This window comes from Podarcis tiliguerta, assembly GCF_965153285.1.
Source record: "Podarcis tiliguerta genome assembly, chromosome: 12".
Lineage (NCBI taxonomy): Eukaryota > Metazoa > Chordata > Lepidosauria > Squamata > Lacertidae > Podarcis > Podarcis tiliguerta.
This window is the reverse complement of record NC_139545.1, coordinates 41,412,381-41,430,368: the sequence shown is the minus strand read 5'-3', so window position 1 is coordinate 41,430,368 and position 17,988 is coordinate 41,412,381. Positions and strand designations below refer to the sequence as shown.

At 39.8% G+C, this 17,988-nt stretch overlaps 1 protein-coding gene across 5 annotated transcripts in view; it reads right to left on the bottom strand.

Moving 5' to 3' along the window:
- The window catches only part of CCDC7 (coiled-coil domain containing 7), a 143,166-nt gene that overhangs the window by 12,458 nt on the left and 112,720 nt on the right, over nucleotides 1-17,988 (bottom strand). For 4 of the 5 annotated variants that reach the window (XM_083405869.1, XM_083405872.1, XM_083405870.1 and 1 more), the window contains 9 exons: nucleotides 15,164-15,283; nucleotides 10,676-10,801; nucleotides 10,020-10,121; nucleotides 7,949-8,068; nucleotides 7,345-7,446; nucleotides 7,031-7,129; nucleotides 4,262-4,378; nucleotides 2,595-2,708; nucleotides 817-924 (listed from right to left, as the gene is read on the bottom strand). In XM_083405869.1, the coding sequence (XP_083261995.1) occupies nucleotides 817-924; nucleotides 2,595-2,708; nucleotides 4,262-4,378; nucleotides 7,031-7,129; nucleotides 7,345-7,446; nucleotides 7,949-8,068; nucleotides 10,020-10,121; nucleotides 10,676-10,801; nucleotides 15,164-15,283 (1,008 nt within the window). The remainder of the gene's footprint in view (nucleotides 1-816; nucleotides 925-2,594; nucleotides 2,709-4,261; nucleotides 4,379-7,030; nucleotides 7,130-7,344; nucleotides 7,447-7,948; nucleotides 8,069-10,019; nucleotides 10,122-10,675; nucleotides 10,802-15,163; nucleotides 15,284-17,988) is intronic. The other variant, XM_083405873.1, reaches the window with a different exon arrangement.

The following is a 17,988-nucleotide window of genomic DNA, read 5'->3' as shown; positions in this document are numbered from 1 at the left end:
GTGGAGAGATGTATCATTATACAAGTGCAATTTCATCCTCCTACGATAACCGGAAGTGGGTCAGGGGAAATCTTTAATGAGCGACCCTCATAAATGTAGGTAAACACTCTACATAATTTTTCTACTCAAGTCAGCATCCACAGATGAGAACACTTGAATTTAACCATGCTTAGAAAACATATGTAAAGATACGTTTACAGTTCCCTGAGTTCTGATATCACTGTGCTTCACACCCATGAGCAGTTCCACCTTGTGAGTGTGAAAGGGGAAGGGCAGTATGCACAAGCAAGAGGCTTGCTGCAACTCATTCTTGTAGTTAAGTATTTCTATTTATTTGTTTATAAAATATTTATATACTGCTATATCATAAAAAGAAAAAGTATCAAAATGGTTTATAGCAATAATACATAAAGCATAATAAAAATAACATAACAAAGATAACAGGAGACAACAATTAACCATTGTGGAAAGCTATAACTGGTGGAGCAAATTTTTCAGCAGGCATTTAAGAGCTGACATAGATGGTTTCCTGTTGCAACTGATCCAACACCCTGGTGACTGTGGGACATTGTTTAACCATGTTTTATAGTTTTATCTATTGGTTGACAAAAGCAGTGCTATTTTTTCTAGAAAAAGGTGCTTTCCTTGTTCTCTTATAAAGGCAATGGCACACACCTGGGAGGGGCCAGAACTGGGAGGGGCCAGAAGGGTTCCAGTGAGTTCCAGCTGAAAAAAAAGCCCTGGACAAAAGACTGTGTAATTAACTATTTTCTGAGCAAAAGGTGTGTCTGTTATATAATTTGCCTTTGCACTCACTCTCAAATTTAGGTTTTTCTATTTTATCTACTTGAAGAGCAGATTGAAGATCTCTTATATTTGCCTCCAATTTTGCAGCCAAAGCCCTTCGTTTTAATGATTTCTCATCTATAAGATAAAACAAATAAAATATACTTAATCACAGGAACTATATAGGATCACAGGGGCTTATCTATATTTCAGAGTCTCTGAAAGCCACAGCCAGAAGTAGTAGAGTAAATTGCAGTTACACAAAACAAAAAAGTGTACAAGTTTTGAAAATTTTCTGAAGGTGGAACCAGTACATGTCAAACACATTCTGCATGCAATTCCAACAGATAAAGAATGTTAGATTTCTTACAAAGCTGACTCTCAACGTATGCACATTAAACTTGTGTGAATTCAGCTTTATGTGCTTGACTGGGGAAAAGGGGGAGGGGGGGTATTGCAGGGAAAACATCAGCAATCCCACCCTTCATTGCACTCATCTTGGGAGTGTTCAGAGGTGCAGAGAGAGTGTTTAGAAGTACAGTTAGAGAGTGCACAGTAATGCAGTCGCCAGGAACCAGTAAATGCCGCACTGTGCTTTTTACAAGCCATTTTCTGGTGTTTAAAGGGCTGTTTTGACTATATGTCATTTTGGCTTTACATGCTATCCCTAGAACATAACCTGCACAAAAGATGAGAGTCGACTGGACCGTAAAACCTATTCACTAGCTCTATTATTCATAAAAGTAGAAAACTGCAAAGAATCATTGGGTTGCTAGCCTCCAGTACAGATGTACCTCAGCTCCCGAACACCTTGGGAGTCAAACGTTCTGGCTCCCGAACAATCGAAAACCGAAAGTGAGTGTTCCAGTTTTCTAACGTTCATTTGGAAGCTGAACATCCAACAGGGCCTCTGCGGCTTCCAATTGGCTGTAGGAGCTTCCTGCATCCAATCAGAAGCTGCACTTTGGTTTCCAAACGTATCGGAAGTCAAACAGACTTCCGGAACAGATTCCGTTTGACTTCCAAGGTACGACTGTATTTTCTTCGAACGCCAAGTTAGACATGATGACAACATAACCTGGTTTGGAATATAAATTTGGTCAGCTCAAATTGCTCAGATGTAATAAGAATCAAGCATTAGTTCCTTGATAAAACAGCAATTTGTCTCACCATGATTTTTGGTTACACAATGATGCAGCAGGTCATTCCAAATGCCACGCACCAACAGAAGAGGACAGCTAGGGCATTGCTGCATCCGTGTTCTCACCCCCGCCCCCCAAGTATCTGTCACCTGAAATGGTTGTCTTATTCTGCCTAATGATACATCTGATTCTGAGTCTGACAACCAATGAATTCCATGGGCTAAAGTAAATGCAGTATGTAATTTGAGAGGAGGGCTACTGGTGCTAATGCTTCCTGCAAAAGAGACTTCACCCTTGCTGATCGTAATGAAAGAGTTTGCTACTTGTTACATATTAATAATCAGGAGCTCAGGAATATGTAGGTGAATATATTTATTCATTCTTTCCTCTATCCTTTAAAACTATCTAAGCTCTAAACCAGTGATCTTTACCACATTTTGTGGAATATATTAACAACCCTTTTCTGGGGGTTTTGTTCTGCAAAGTATACACAATGTACTGTAAGATTACAATATATTACAAGTCTTATTCCTGTGACTGCTCCTCATTCAGAAAAAAAACCCCAGTTATATCCTTGGGTCAAACAATTATGTATAAGTTCTTGGATTTTGTTAAACAAGACCATCAGATAAGTTAATCCTACTATATTATATTCTTCCCACTCACCCTCATATTGTGTACTTAAAGCAGCAACCTCTGAAGGCAGGAATTCTATTGGAACTTCTTCAAAATATCTGTCCACAATTCTTTTTTCTTTTGCTAGCTGATCCAATTCTACCTCTAAGAAAAATAATTTGAATTTATTCCTGGATAGCCTGTTAGAGCATGTTGCTGATAACACCAGGGTTGCAGGTTCGATCCCCATATGGGACAGCTGCATTTTCATGCATTGCAGGGGGTTGGACTAGATGATCCTCAAGTACCTTCCAACTCTACCATTCTATGATTCTGTGATTTTAAGTTTAGAAAACTTCTGAGCAGTCTACTTTTCAGTTTTTATTGAAAAATATACTTACTTTATGGACTTAAGGGTGGGTAATAAATAAATAATAACTTACTAATTGTACCTAGCTCAAATTTCACTCAGGTGTACAGAAAAGATGTACAGGTGTACAATAAAGCACCAACACACACAAATTTAAGAGACTCAATAAATCAAACCCAAGTCCCTTGCATCCTTTAAGTGGGATTGGGATGATTGAAACTTCAGTCATGGCTTCCTGACTATGGATTTTGTTTGAGGTTTTTTGTTTTTACAGACTAACTCAACTTCCTTTACCTTTTGTGTGTCTTGAAGAACACCAAATATAACTGTTAGGAAGAAGGGTGCCTAAGTGAAGGGTTTCTAAGACCCTCCTAGCTATAATACCACCCCCCTCTGCTTTTACCATTCATATACATGCCTAAGCACAGAACTCTGTGCCTGCATCTTCCTTAACTAGCACAAAACAAACTCCCCCGCCCCACCCTGCTCCAACTGTCTGGGCATTGGACTTCCCGCCCGCAAAACACACACAAATACTTTAAAGCAGAAATAAATAAATATTTGAAATAAGAACACCAAGAAGATCCTAAAACCCAATAGGATGTAAGTTAACAAATAAAGCAGCAATTTAAGACCATATGGAGTACAGAAAATAACACACACATTAAAAAAAAAACTTTCTTACCTAGCCTCACCAAATACCTGCTCACCAGCCTGAACCCTCCCCCCCCCCCAAAAAAAGCAAAAACTAGTTTGCACACCTTCGTTGTAATAGCAGGTTAAAATAAAACTAGAAGAACAGCAGAAAGAAAGGGAGACCAAGGAAGCAGAAAATAAATGTTTTATATATTTTCAGAGCATTGAAATGGAACATGCCACCCCTGCCTTTGGCCTTGTCTCAAAGTCAAAGTGTCTAGCAAATGGGGCTGACATGGTGGTAATGAACATTTTAAAAAAAATTAAGAGGGGGCAGAGGGAAAGGAGGAGAATGGAGGCAGCAGAGGAAAGAGGAAGAAAGCAGCACTGCCCCCATAATGAGGTGGCTTGCATGTGGCCATGTGATAGCAGAGTGGCCTATTGGTGCTGAGAGCCCTCTGAAGGCTGGCATCACAGCTGGGATCCCGTAGACACAATAAGAAGATTTTTAATTAACAACTGCAACAACTATTTTTATTATTTAAAATGACAAATTTCGTCGGCATTATAGAAGGACCACAAAAGCTCTTTGGAGCTTTAATGCGACCCATGCACTGCCCTAGTCTATCTGCCCTAGTCTAGCCCTAGCCTGCCCTAGTCTATCTGTTCAGAAAACTCAAAGAAACACAGAAAGTTTGACTACAATACTTACCAGACATGCTATCTTGCCGAATCATGCCTTGTTCTTGCAGATCTTTGATACTTGATCGCAAATATGAGAACAAACCTTTTCCTGCTAATTCTTTGGGTGTTTTGTCTTTTTTGGTGGCTTCAAAAACAAAAGCAAACCTTTAGTGAAAAATTTAATTTAACTTCACATGAGGCAAGAGCCTTGGGCTCCTTTGGGGAGGAAGAGTGGGATATAAATTAAACAAATACTAATCATAAATAAATAAAACTTTGTGCCAGTGCCATCCCATCCAAAAGCATAAGGCACTGCCACAGAGGCACTCCATGGGATGAGAAAGCAGTACATGTTTACCAGTGCTACAGAGCTTCTCCACTCTCAATTATCCAAAGGTTCCCTGCTCTCTTAAACAATTTTGACTTTTCTCACATGCTGTGCCATATGTCTAGAATTGCCTCACAGAACCAATCTTTTGACCTAAAACCTATCCTCAACTGCCACTGTATCCATGAGGTTGCCCTAGTTCACATACCATGCTGTAACTAAGTCTAATTACATGTAACTACTATAATCACACATTCTTCCCATGTTTCTCCCATCTCCACTCCCTCCTCCCTTCTTCATTTGTATCCCATGTTGAATTTTAGATTGTGATGCCATTGTGGTAGGCATGTGACCTTTTGTACTCTGTAAAACACCTTCAACATTAATGGTGTTTTGTATACAATAACAACTTGTCACCATCATCTGTTGACATTTCTCTGTGATAGATGTAATATGTAGACTGGGCCTTTGAAAATAAAGATAAAAGAATGAAGAGGTTTTGAACGTCAGGAAGGATATAGCTTTTGGGGGAAGGCACAGTACTTTTGTGTAAGGTAAGCATTTTTATTTATTATTTTATTTATTAAATTTACATACAATCATTTGTCCAAGGATCACACAGTGGCTTACAGTATTGCTGGCACCCATTTGTCTCAAGAGACAGTGGAGTGCATCTCCAGGGGTGAAGTCAAATTGCTGCATTAGCAGCTCTGAAGTGACCTTCCCAATGCTCAAACCTGGGCAGCGTGCATGGAGGTCCTAGGCTGCCCAGGTGACAAAACCTTCCTCTCAGCCTCACTGATGTGGTCTAAAGGAAAGCAGAGCAATGTGTTTGGCACCAGCTGGGCAGCAGGAGCTGCCAGAAGAAGGCATACAACCATCTTAGAGCCTACACTCCTGATTTGTGTAAGGTTTACTCCTTAGCTTTTTCTTCTCCCAAAGATATCCTGGAAGGCAGTAGAGGTTTAGGATCAGAGTTTTCCTTCTCTTAGATGGGCTACTTCCCCAAGTTGATGAGCCCCACCTGCTCCTCACTTCCCTCTACAGCTTGTGCAGAAGCTGCTTTCTTGACTGTTGTATCCACGATTGGTCTCATCTACTCAATCCACCAGAGCCTGCCTTCACATGCATGGGAAGTCCCTAACTCAACGGTGGTTTGAGGCCATCTACTACTCTCATCTGGTTTAGCCAGCCAGTCAAAGCCCTTCCCAGGGTGTGGCTGCTGTTGCATGCTGACAGCTTCTATGAGCCACAGGTGAGAGCTGAGTGCAGGGTGGGGGACAAAGGTGGTCAAACTACCCCAGAAGGAGCACTATGATTCCCCCACCAAAGGTACTACCCCTCCTCTAACATCCCATACACCCTGGTGTACAGTGTAAAACCACAAAAATGCAAACCAAACAATACACACACATTTAAAAGCCGCAGATAGTTTAATTTGCCCAAAGGCCTGGGAGAAGAGGAGTGCTTTCACCTGGCACCTATTAACTTACAGAAGTTATGGTGAATATGTGCATTCCATCAGGTAAGTCAGCACAAGGAGGTGGGAGAGGGAATGCTGGAGAGAGTTGCTTCAAAGGAATTCCAAGATACAGTTACTATGAGGAGCTATGGGGTGGGGCTTCCCCATGGCAGGGAGGAGGTAGTAGGGAGCTGGAAGCATGGTAAGGAAGGGAAGAAAAACTATCAGGTAATAATGATTAGTAAATCATGCTAGTTCACCTTCTATCACAATACATTTACATGTTATATCTGCAAGCTGGTAGCAGGGAATTAAAAAAGGCAATGCCCCAAAGTTGAAGACACGTGTAGTTGTGTTGAACATTCTCAGGGCTTTTTTCAGCTAGAACTCATTGGAACTCAGTTCTAGCACCTCTCAGATGGGTGCCATTGTCATTATAATAGAACAAGGGATGTGTTCATGGTGAGTTCCAGAACCTCTTTTTCTAGAAAAACAGCACTGAACATTTTAGTACAGTTACAGTAAACTAGGTAGGAAAGAGGATGGAAAAGAAGGATTACAACAGGAATGAGAAAACCTGTGGCTCTCCAAACGTGGTAGGATTATATCTCCCATCAGCCCTAATCAGCATAGCCAATTGTCATGGATGATGGGGATCTGCAGTCCAGAAATAGCTGATGGCCTGGAGGTTCCCCATCCTTGGCTTACAAGAAGCAGAATTTGGTATGAGCTTTCGTGTGCATGCACACTTCTTCAGATACACCTGAAGAAGCAGAATATTATTGACCAGAGGTGGATCTACACACAGGAAAAAACACTACAAATAAGTCAAAAAATTAAATTGTTATAACAAAAGAAAAATACCCTTTGGTGTTGCATGTGTATAATGCATTTAAAATGCTGTTTCTTGACTAACGTTCACAGGTGAACAAAAATACTCGACAGGAATTAATTATAAGACATTAAAATTGCCAATAACCCAATAATATAATCATATTTGTACTTACGTTCAGGTATATATCCTTCTGGATACTCTTTTAGAAAATATTTTTCCCATTTACTAATCAATTTCTTTTTTTGTTCTTTTAGTTTGCACATTTTTTTCCCTAACAAAATAAAATAGACGTTAATGAACTAAATGAAGAAAAAAATGTCTTTAAAGATGTTTTGTTATATATAATAGTGGTTTTTGCATTTATCTACTAAGGAAATTATATTGTGTTCTTTATAGACCAGTTGTTTTTTAAAAAGGCAAACCACAGCCTAAATCCAGTTTGGAATACCTGCTACTGTATACACAAGGTGTTAATTCTTTACTCACTTATAGTATCCAGTTGAAAGGCTGAAAAAACTCCTAGATTTTGCATCTCATCCAGTTTTGATTCTAGATTGGAAAGTTCTATGAGATCACTGATATTTCTCTCTAGGAAATGTAAAAATGGTTATATTCAATAACAGAAAGCAATATTTATTAATATTTATTATTTCCTTTAAAACTAGAATCATGTAACATTGAGATTCTGTAGCAAAGAGAATTCTGAAATAGTAGGATGGCAAGTCCTATTTGGCATTTTTCAGAGCTATAGAAAAGAACAGCAGAAAATGCAACCTGTCATCCTTTCAGTTGGTCGTCCATGAAAACAGGATTGTGTTCTCATTGTGAGGATAGAGATATTTATTTATGTATTTATTTATATATTTAATAAAGAATTATACCCTGCTTGCTTGTAAAAAAAAACTCGAAATGATTTACCAAAGATAAAACAGTAAAATCAAGAGACAACAGCATTTACTGTCAATAAACATTATCCTCAGAAAAGGTATTGTAGAACAAAATGCTCTAGGTTTTAAGCAAACTGCAATCAGAAGTTATTGTGACAATGTCTCTGAAGCACCATTTCCATGGAATTTTGTTTTGGACTTACCATCAGGTCTTGTCCTTGCTCCTTGGTCTAAACTAAGTGCTTCTTCCATATTTTGAAGAATTGCCTCAAAACTAGAAACCAAGCGGTTTCTTTTCTCACTTATCGCCTGTATTTTCTTCTCTGGATAAAAGATAGTTACTAATTACATTTTCAGAACTGTTCTCTACAAAAGTAAACTAAAAAAATGGTGCTGTTACAGAGGGCACGTTGCACTGAAGCTGACTAAATTTTAATACCATGTGCCCAGATAGCTGCAAAACCGTTTTACCAGCCACATTGTACAAATTCATTTTAGTATCTAATAGTGGACAGAAATCATTAGTACCCAAGTACTAATTGGTACAGATTGTACAGATTGGCAAAGATTTTATGCATCAAAAGCAATTGGATGCAGTAAGCCCATATAAATAAATATATATGAGCTGCTTGAAGACACAGGCTAGAGTGCTGTCTAAACCTCTAAAGGTTGTGCAATGTGAGACTTTATGAAGAGTATGTAGAAAAATCAATAAAAATGTAACAAACACAATTTAAAATAACATTGTCTTGATTTGTTCCATTTATGACAGTGGGCGATGAAGTATTCCCATTGGACTGTTCCTCTTGCACAAGACTCAGACAGGAGCAAAGAACTGTGGGAGGTAGATGTCCCACAACTTTTACATGTCCTCCGCCAAGGTTAAAACAAAACACTCTTTCTCCTTGCTACAGGTCTTTCGCTATTCTGTGTTCAGTTGCTTTACTTCTATTTTTTACTTTGCTCCCTTCTTGTTTTTTATGTTCTTGTTGCTGGCAGTTGCTGTTTCAGTGGTTGGATCATTTTCATTAATGATTTTTGTGGCGTGGGCTGCTTGATGCAACAACCATGTGCTTTGTCAACTAACAGCCGCTCTGCATGTTTGCCTCAGCATCCTTTGGACCTTTTACTCAGCGCACCGGCTTTACTTCAACAATTGTGGTTTTGCTGGTTGGGGGGGGGGGGGAGTCAACAGAAAACACAGCATTAAATCATCTTTCTCCTGTCCGCAGCAGCGGCACAAAGGAGAGATGTCAGTGAGTCCTGTCCACTTCAGCAGCACAAAGGGCTATTGAGGCACATCTTGCCTACAGTAATATTGAAATCAGCAGTTCCCTTCAGCTGCTTATTTCCCTCCCGCAGTCTGCTTTCATGGCAAAGGGAAAATATTCATGGTTTCCTCAGAGTTTCTGCAAGGCTTGAGTAGTTCTACGCAGAAGAAAGTAAAAGAAAAGACAAAGCATCTAAACCCAGCAGGGTCCTCTATTCCTTGTCACAATCTTTCAAGTCATTCCTCCCGTTCTAAGAGCCATGGTTTTCATGGGTTATCAGTAAGATCTACCCATGTAGGCCATATGTTTAATGGGTTTTGAGATTCTTGTGAAAATGCTCCTGCTTGGCGAGTCCGAAAAACTGAAGAGAAATGATCTACCTCCCACAATTCTTTGTTCCTGCCTGAGTCTCGTGCAAGAGGAACAGTCCAATCCGAATACCCCATCATCCACCTAATAAATCTACTATTCAAGTAAGATCGACCGTCCTTTTTCTGTTATTGGTCATATTTTTCTTTCTTTACAGCATTTGTTTGGACATACAAAATGAAAATAAATAAAGATTATTAATAAAAAATAACATTATCTTAGGTAGTGGTACTCAATAGCATCCATACCACAGAACCAGACTGCCTACTCAACAGACTGTCTTAAATATACACACCTCAGTTTAACTGAGAAGTGCATTTTATGAAAACTGGTTTAAAGGAAAAGGCATCAAACAGCAGTATTTCTAAAGACTCTACAGGATAGATATGAATTGTAGCTAATGTCACATGTATATGGCTTCAAACACAAAGAGTTCTACGGAGCAGGAGTACACAACTTCTGTCTCACATTTGCTCTGGATATAACTCTCAGAACATGGGCATAGCCAGGATTTTTGTTATGTTGGCAGGCTTTCGTTAAGGGAGGCAGAACTTCAGATTTGTATTGATTTTTATTGATTGGGGGCAGGTGCCCAAGCAATGCCCAACATACTAAAATTTAAGACTTTACTTACCACTTACACCACCTTTTGCAAGGTCTTTCAGCTCTTGCAGATTTATTTCCATGTTTTCCAAAAGTAATGTTCTTCTCTCATATATTTTGTCAAATTCAATTTCTACAAAGATAAATAGTAACAGGTTGTCATTTGTATACACACACACACACACACACACACTGTGCATTTGGGAAGATTCCAAAGCTAAACTAGATTTTTGGTAGATGCCCTTCCCTCCATGCAGATGCAGCAGGGGTACAGCTCAAATTCTTGACCAATATAGTGGCACAAACAACTGCAGAACTACAACTGCAGGCAATCACCCTGTTCTTATTCATGGTCTCTGTACATTCACACATATGGATAGAGTAGCAAACTTACTAGAATCAGCACTGCTGTTAAGACTACAGAGCTGAGCACAGTTTTGTTGGAAGTGTCCACTGATAAGGGCTGTAACTATGTCAGAAGTCTGGCAACAGGATTCCATGGAGGAATGCAGTGAAAGAAGCAACAGCCCTTGTGGAGTGCAACTGGCCCTGTCCATATCAGGGAGGTTTGCCAGTATGGAGCTGAGATGAACATTTTTGAGCACATCATTCTATCACATACTACTTAGGTGAAAATAGGATTCTGAAGTATTGCATGTCTGATGACTTTTTAAATTTCATACTCACCACTGGGTTTTGCTACTTCCACATTGCCTGCAATAAGATTTTCTATCTCTTGCATGCTTTGCATAATTGCATCTAAACCTGCAGTCAAAAGTCTTCTTTGCTGAATGAGCTCTTGTACCTTTAGCTCTACAAAAAGGAATATAACATAACTCAAAATGTATTTATTTTACACTAACATAAAAGGTGAGATATACCAATTTTTTTGAAAAGGATGTAGATTATAGATTGAACAATTTAGGCATTAGGCATAACAGATGAGAAAAGTATAATGGTAACTGTGCAGTAAAAGGAACTGTAAGACACACAGACAGAGGATTCTTGGACTGTTGCCAGAAAGGATTACTTAGATCCAAGGTCCTACATACCAGCTGATGGATAGTAGAATGGAAACCTACTTTCCGTTGCCAGTGTACAATTGGGAGCACACTAGTATCTGCTTCTGTGTGTGAGTAAGTGAACATGGGAGGTGGTTGTTGCACAATACTTGTGTTGCAACCTTTATTCAGTTCAATTTGAAAAAAATACCAAAACATCAATCACTTGTTATCATGGCTTAACTCAGGGATGGGGAAACTTTTTGGTTCCACATGTCATATTGTTATGGAGCAACTGAAGCAAACAGGATTGCTCTCCCTTTTCATCAGGTGAGGTGAAGAGAGATCAGTCATGCTTAGTGCTGGGTTTGTACTTTGCTTACTACTTCAAAGGTTCCCAATAACTCTTTTTTTAATAATATTTTTTATTAAAGTTTTTACATAAAAGGAAAAAACAAAAGAGAAATACAAAGATACAAAAGTACAAAACAACAAGAACAACAACACAAAAAAACAAATAAAAACAATTGCATTTTCATAATATTCCTTGCGTTTACTTATTTCCCAGACTTCCCCAGACCTCCCCTCACTGTATTCCAGTTCATATATTTAATCAGCAAATTCCTTCCCTCTATCTTAACTTAATCTTTATCTTAATATCTTAATATATCTTAATCTTTTCTTAATATCTTAATATGTTAAACCTTTTAATTTTACACCTTTTAACCTTTGAATTTTCCATACACATTCACCACTTTGTTGCTAATAACCTTTTAAGCTCAATCCGATGTCATTCTAACATTCATTAATCTTATAATATTTCTGTAAATAGTCTTTAAATTTCTCCCAATCTTCTTCCACCGTTTCTTCTCCCTGGTCTCTGATTCTGCCAGTCATTTTTGCCAATTCCATGTAGTCCATCACCTTCATCTGCCATTCTTCCAGAGTGGGTAGTTCTTGTGTCTTCCAATACTGCACAATAAGTATTCTTGCTGCTGTTGTGGCATACATAAAGAAAGTTCTATCCTTCTTTGGCACCTGTTGGCCAACCATGCCCAGGAGAAAGGCCTCTGGTTTCTTTGGGAAGGTGTATTTAAACGCCTTTTTCATTTCATTATAGATCATTTCCCAGAAGGTCTTAATCTTTGGGCATGTCCACCAAAGGTGAAAGAATGTACCTTCAGTTTCCTTACATTTCCAACATTTATTATCGGGCAAATGATAGTTTTTTGCTAGCTTGACTGGTGTCATGTACCATCTGTATATCATTTTCATAATATTCTCTCTTAAGGCATTACATGCCGTGAATTTCATACCAGTGGTCCATAACTGTTCCCAGTCAGCCATCATTATGTTATGTCCAACATCTTGTGCCCATTTAATCATAGCAGATTTTACTGTTTCATCCTGAGTATTCCATTTCAACAGCAAGTTATACATTCTTGACAAGATTTTAGTTTTGGGTTCTAGCAGTTCTGTTTCCAATTTTGATTTTTCCACCTGGAAGCCAATTTTTCTGTCCAATTTATATGCCTCCATTATCTGATAATAATGAAGCCAGTCTCGCACTTTGCTTTTTAGTTTTTCAAAACTCTGCAGTTTTAGTTTGTCTCCCTCCTGTTCCAAAATTTCCCAATATTTTGGCCATTCGGCCTCCATATTGAGCTTTTTTAGAGCTTTTGCTTCCATTGGTGACAACCACCTTGGGGTTTTGTTTTCAAGTAGATCTTTATACCTTGTCCAAACATTAAACAATGCTTTCCTGACAATATGATTTTTGAACATTCTATGCACTTTAACCTTTTCATACCATAGATATGCATGCCAACCAAAAACATTATTGAATCCTTCTAAATCCAAAATGTCTGTGTTTTCAAGAAGCAGCCATTCCTTCAACCAGCAGAAAGCTGCTGATTCATAGTAAAGTTTTAGGTCTGGCAGGGCAAAGCCTCCTCTTTCTTTTGCATCAGTTAGTATTTTAAATTTTATTCTTGGCTTTTTGCCCTGCCAGACAAATCTAGAAATATCTTTCTGCCACTTCTTGAAACAGTCCATTTTGTCAATAATTTGCGATGTCTGAAATAAAAACAACATTCTAGGCAATACATTCATTTTTATCACAGCAATACGGCCTAACAGTGAAAGCTTCAGATTTGACCAAGTTTCTAAATCTTTCTTCACCTCCGTCCAACATTTATCATAATTGTCTTTAAATAAGTTCCCATTTTTAGCTGTCATGTTAATCCCCAGGTACTTCACTTTCCAAAGGTTCCCAATAACCAGCTGGTTGTCAGGTACCACAAAATACCCTTTTCACATGTGAAAAATGTGAAGCATGATGCTCAGAACCTACATGGGTATGATGTAGAACAGGATTTCCCAAACTTGGCCCTCCAGCTGTTTTTGGACTGCAACTCCCATCAACCCTAGCTAGCAGGACCAATGTTCAGGGATGATGGGAACTGAAATCTAAAAACAGCCAGAGACCCAAGTTTGGGAAACCCTAATTTAGAAGAAAAAGGATACCCCCCCACTTGCTGGCCATGCCTATGATGTTATGGGAGCACTTCAAATGCTGCAGAACCCTGCAGCCAATCATAGCACCAGAAGGACGTAAATCTTGCATGTATCAAGCACAACTCACATGACTTGTAAACACAGAGAAGAACTTTGTGAGGACTTTCATCATGAGAGTGGGGCTTCAGGATGAGATCACTACAGTGGAAGGGCACTGTGCACTCTCAGGGGCACTGGGCACAAATATTGGGCACTTTGCAAAAGAGATGTCACACTTTGAGCGGAGTTCACCTCACTAGCATACAAGAGGGAAGACAACTATCACTAATACAAATCTCTCAAGCCTCAATCCCAAGCAAGCACCTGGCAGCAGCTCTCTGGACAACAAAGAGCACCTTTCAAACACTCTCATGGTACACTCACAGGCTGTCACAAAGCTGATCCACAAGATCAGTCTGCTGAGCCACCCAGAACCCAAGATAAATAATATTGGGGGGCAAGGGTGGAATATTGTTTGTTGCTATGGTATACATTTTTTGTTGTAAACCACCCTGTGATCCTCAGATGAAGAGCCATATACAAATTTAATAGATAAATAATAGATAATAACCCCTCACATGGAGAGCTGGCAGCACTGGCAAATACCCCGGATGAGCTACAACTGCTCTGGCTCCCCATGCAATCCTCCCCACTGTGATTCTAGCCACTATGCAGTTGCCTCCCTCAACTCGTGTTCACAGGCTGCTTTGCAACAAGTGCTGTCCCACCAAGAATCCAGTGGTTTTGGTGTGGCCCAGCACTGCTCCACTGGGATGGAGACCCCCAACTGCCACTACTACTCTTCACACACAAATCAAGACATACTGCAAACAATATTCAATTTAAAAAACTGTTCACATTATGCCTATCTTATTCTTTGACAAGTTCACTTTTGCACAACTTGGGTTCCCCCTACAGTACTCCTGCAACAGTCCTGGCAGACTTGGCTCCCAGCATCCCCTGCTGCAGGAGCACATAGCCCAGTGGGATAAAAAGTGCACTCCAGCCAGAGATGGAGGACTCGAAACAAACACACAGGCAAAGGGTCACAGGAAGAGACAGGCTCAGCACAGGGAAGGAAGACCCTCAGCAAATCACAGAGGCAAAGTTCACAGGCAGCAAGGGAGGGAGAGAAACCCTGGCTCAGCAGTTGCGGTTAGGCTACCTGGCACAACACCAGTGGAAGGGTAGCTCAACCTTGGGGTAACCTAAGGGTGGGGAACCAGACAGCAAACAAGTAGGAGTCAAAGTTCAAGAGGTGACAAGGGCGATAATGGACTCCGACAACAGTGCCTGTGTGCAGTAGTGGTTGCCAGGACATAGTAGTGGTAGAGAGAGGAGTGTTTTGGCAGTATACTGGGCAGGAAGGAAGTGTGCATAGAAGAAATGGAAAGTTACAGCAGTAATGAGAGGGTGGACTGGAGGGGCAGAGTCAGCTGGAGGCTGAGCAGAAGCAACACAGAGCAGCATGTGGATATCATACAGTCATAGGCATGTTGTGCTAGTGACTACTCCACCAAATGCTGTTTGGATGCTGTGGTTATTATGTTGGTGGATCACTGGTGGCTGAGCTGTTTGACACATTCCCATGACTTGGATTGCCCAGTAAAATACTTACCACTGATTTCACCTGGCTCGGCAGCTGCAAGAGCCTTGGCTTCTTGCAGTTCTCTAAAATTTGTTCTCAAATTTTCCAAAAACACTTTCTTTTTTTCATGTAGTTGTTTCAAAGCCATTTCTACAAAAAAATATTTTACAAATATTAGCTGAAGTTTGGCAAATTGCCTTTCTTGAAAACATCTCTCACAAACTAAAAATATCTAAAGGACAGAGCTCAAATGAATGGTTTATTTAGAATGAATATATGACATTATTTTATTTCTTATACAACTATTGAGGCACATGGTCACTCAGTACCATGAGGATATGCAAATATCTGGCTCACGTAAGACTATATAGAACCTTTATGCTTAATAATTATAGAACTCAATGGTGGAGAATACTTTTATATATTTTTATTATTTGCAATGGGAACCTGTGTATGAGTTTAATACTTTAATACTTTATTATCCCTTTGGATATGTGTTATATCTTTGTACATTTGCCCTTATAGGCTGTGATGCTTTATGGTTTACATTTTTGATTCTATATTTTCTTTATTTTGGTTATATTTGCACTTTTCTTTTGAAATGAATCAATAAAAAAAAATTAACACAAAAAAGCAATTAATAGCTAAAAAATTGTTTTACATGCTTCTCTGCTACTTGAATTATATGAGATGCAGAGTGACATTTAGCTGTGATAAAGAACCGTTAGTTCTTATCTGAATGGCAGTTCCGTAGGCACCACCTTGTAGCTGAAGGCAGGAAAGAGAATTTGATAGAAGTAGGCACCTTCCAGAATCCTATTTGCATCCTTATCAAGCTCAAACAAATCAGCTGCACAAGACAAAACACAGAAAAGCGGAAGAGAATACCTACCAGCTTAGAAAAATGTTTAGAATTCTAAACATTTTACATATTTTTTAGAAAACTTAAAAACTAAGTAACTTAAATGAGCGGTCAAGAAACTAGGGTGAGGTCTCATGACCTTTGCAAGCAACACAGAATTACCATTCAGATAGGAACCAGCAATTCTTTCTCGTGTTGCTGTAGAAGGTCATCTTTATTTTTATTTATGTAGTTATTTATGAGATTTAGGGGTGATATTAAGCTTCCCTATGTTGGGCAGGATCTACGATTTCTGGGTCAATTCTGTAGTTTCTAGTAAAGGAGCTAGGTGATGCTTGTGTAGCTGCCTTAGAGACTTCAGCACCATTAGATGTTGAAGAAGGAGTCCCCCTGAAGTAACTGGTGCAATTTCTGCCATGTTCCAAAGGTGCTGGGTGGCATTCCTTCTTTGGTCATTTGGAAACCAGAGATTGTACAAAGCAAGGTGTTGGCGATGGGCTAGAAAATAAATCCTGTAGCCCTGAAGTTGAGTACCCATCTGTCCAAGGTCTTGGGCTTGCCAGACATTTGAAGACTGAAGACTACCTCCCACTGGATGCAGACTAGCATCATTGCTGTGACCCCCTTTAGAGGGGGTCTACCCTCTACCAGTGTTAGGATCTTGCTGGGGCCTTGCAGAGCAGTAAGATTAGTTTCAGCAAGAGTGGTTGGGTATGGAATCCATGCCCTGGGACAAAAGCCATGAATGTCATATGAAGGAAAACAACAAAAGAAATAGCTCTCCAGGCAAGAAAAGACAAGAATCTCCTTCTGTTGCAAGATTTAACTAAGCTATCTTTAAGGGCATATTCCCTGAAAATTTGCCCTATAAGTCAACTTATATCAGCATTCCAGTCCTTCAACCATAGGTTCTCCTTCTGACACCAGAGAGTGAGCTGCAAATTGTGTGCTGCCAAGTGTGGCATCATCCACAAAAGCTGTTGCTCTGTATATCTGGGCTGGTCCTGATGAGGGTTGCCAAGAAGGTCATCCAGCCATATTAGGGAAGCTCAAGTTAACATAGAAGCAAAGCAAGAAGTATACATGGTTAGGGCTGCTGTCTCATGAAACCTGCAGAGAGCAAGTCCAGCCTCCTCTCAGTAGAAGTTGGGCATCCTCATATTTAGGCAGGAGGAATTCCTTTAGGCAATGAATTAAGAAACAAGTGTGTCAATGGCTGGAAGCTTCAGCATGTCCATAAATTCAAACTCTAAATTACCAAATTTGTCAGCCATAGAAACAGACTAATAAAGGGGAGTACTATTCAGCCTTGGCTACGGTTTTGAAAGGACTGGGAACTGGAAGTGATTTCACAGAAGGCTTTGGTTCAACTATTACTGCTGCTCCCTTAGAAGGTGCAGAAGGGGGCTCAGCAAGGTTGTTGTTAATATCAACTGCCCCCCAAACTCTGCATACTAAAGGAACAAAGTAGGAATAATGGATGAGAGATTTGCTCTTCTACTTATGAACCTTCACTCCACTCCCTACTCTCACATTCAGGATTCACAGATAAGAGAGAGGTTAGGTACAGCGGAAAAAACCATCACACATGCTATCCTTCCTTCTGCTAAAATGGCTAAGGTAGGAAGGAGGGCCAGAGAGAGAGAGGGAGGGAGGGAGAGAGAGATTTCTTTATTCTTGATTCTGAGTTTTGAAAGAAACGGGGCAAGAGAGCCATGGAAAAACAGAAATCAGAGGGCTTCTCAGAGAAAAGAGGAAGACCAGAGGGGTAAGGGTGGAGAAGATACACTGGGGCAAACCACAAGCAGTTCCAGAGAAAGAGTAGTGTGGTGGGGAAATGGAAGAACAAGAGGAACAAGCTTAGGAAATTTTTTTAAAAGGAAATAGAAATAGCCTAAGTAAAGAGGGAGCTAGATATAAATGCAACCATTTCAACAAAAGCAGGAAATTGAACTGGATTCTGGGAGCTGCCCACTTCACCTGCCTTCAATCA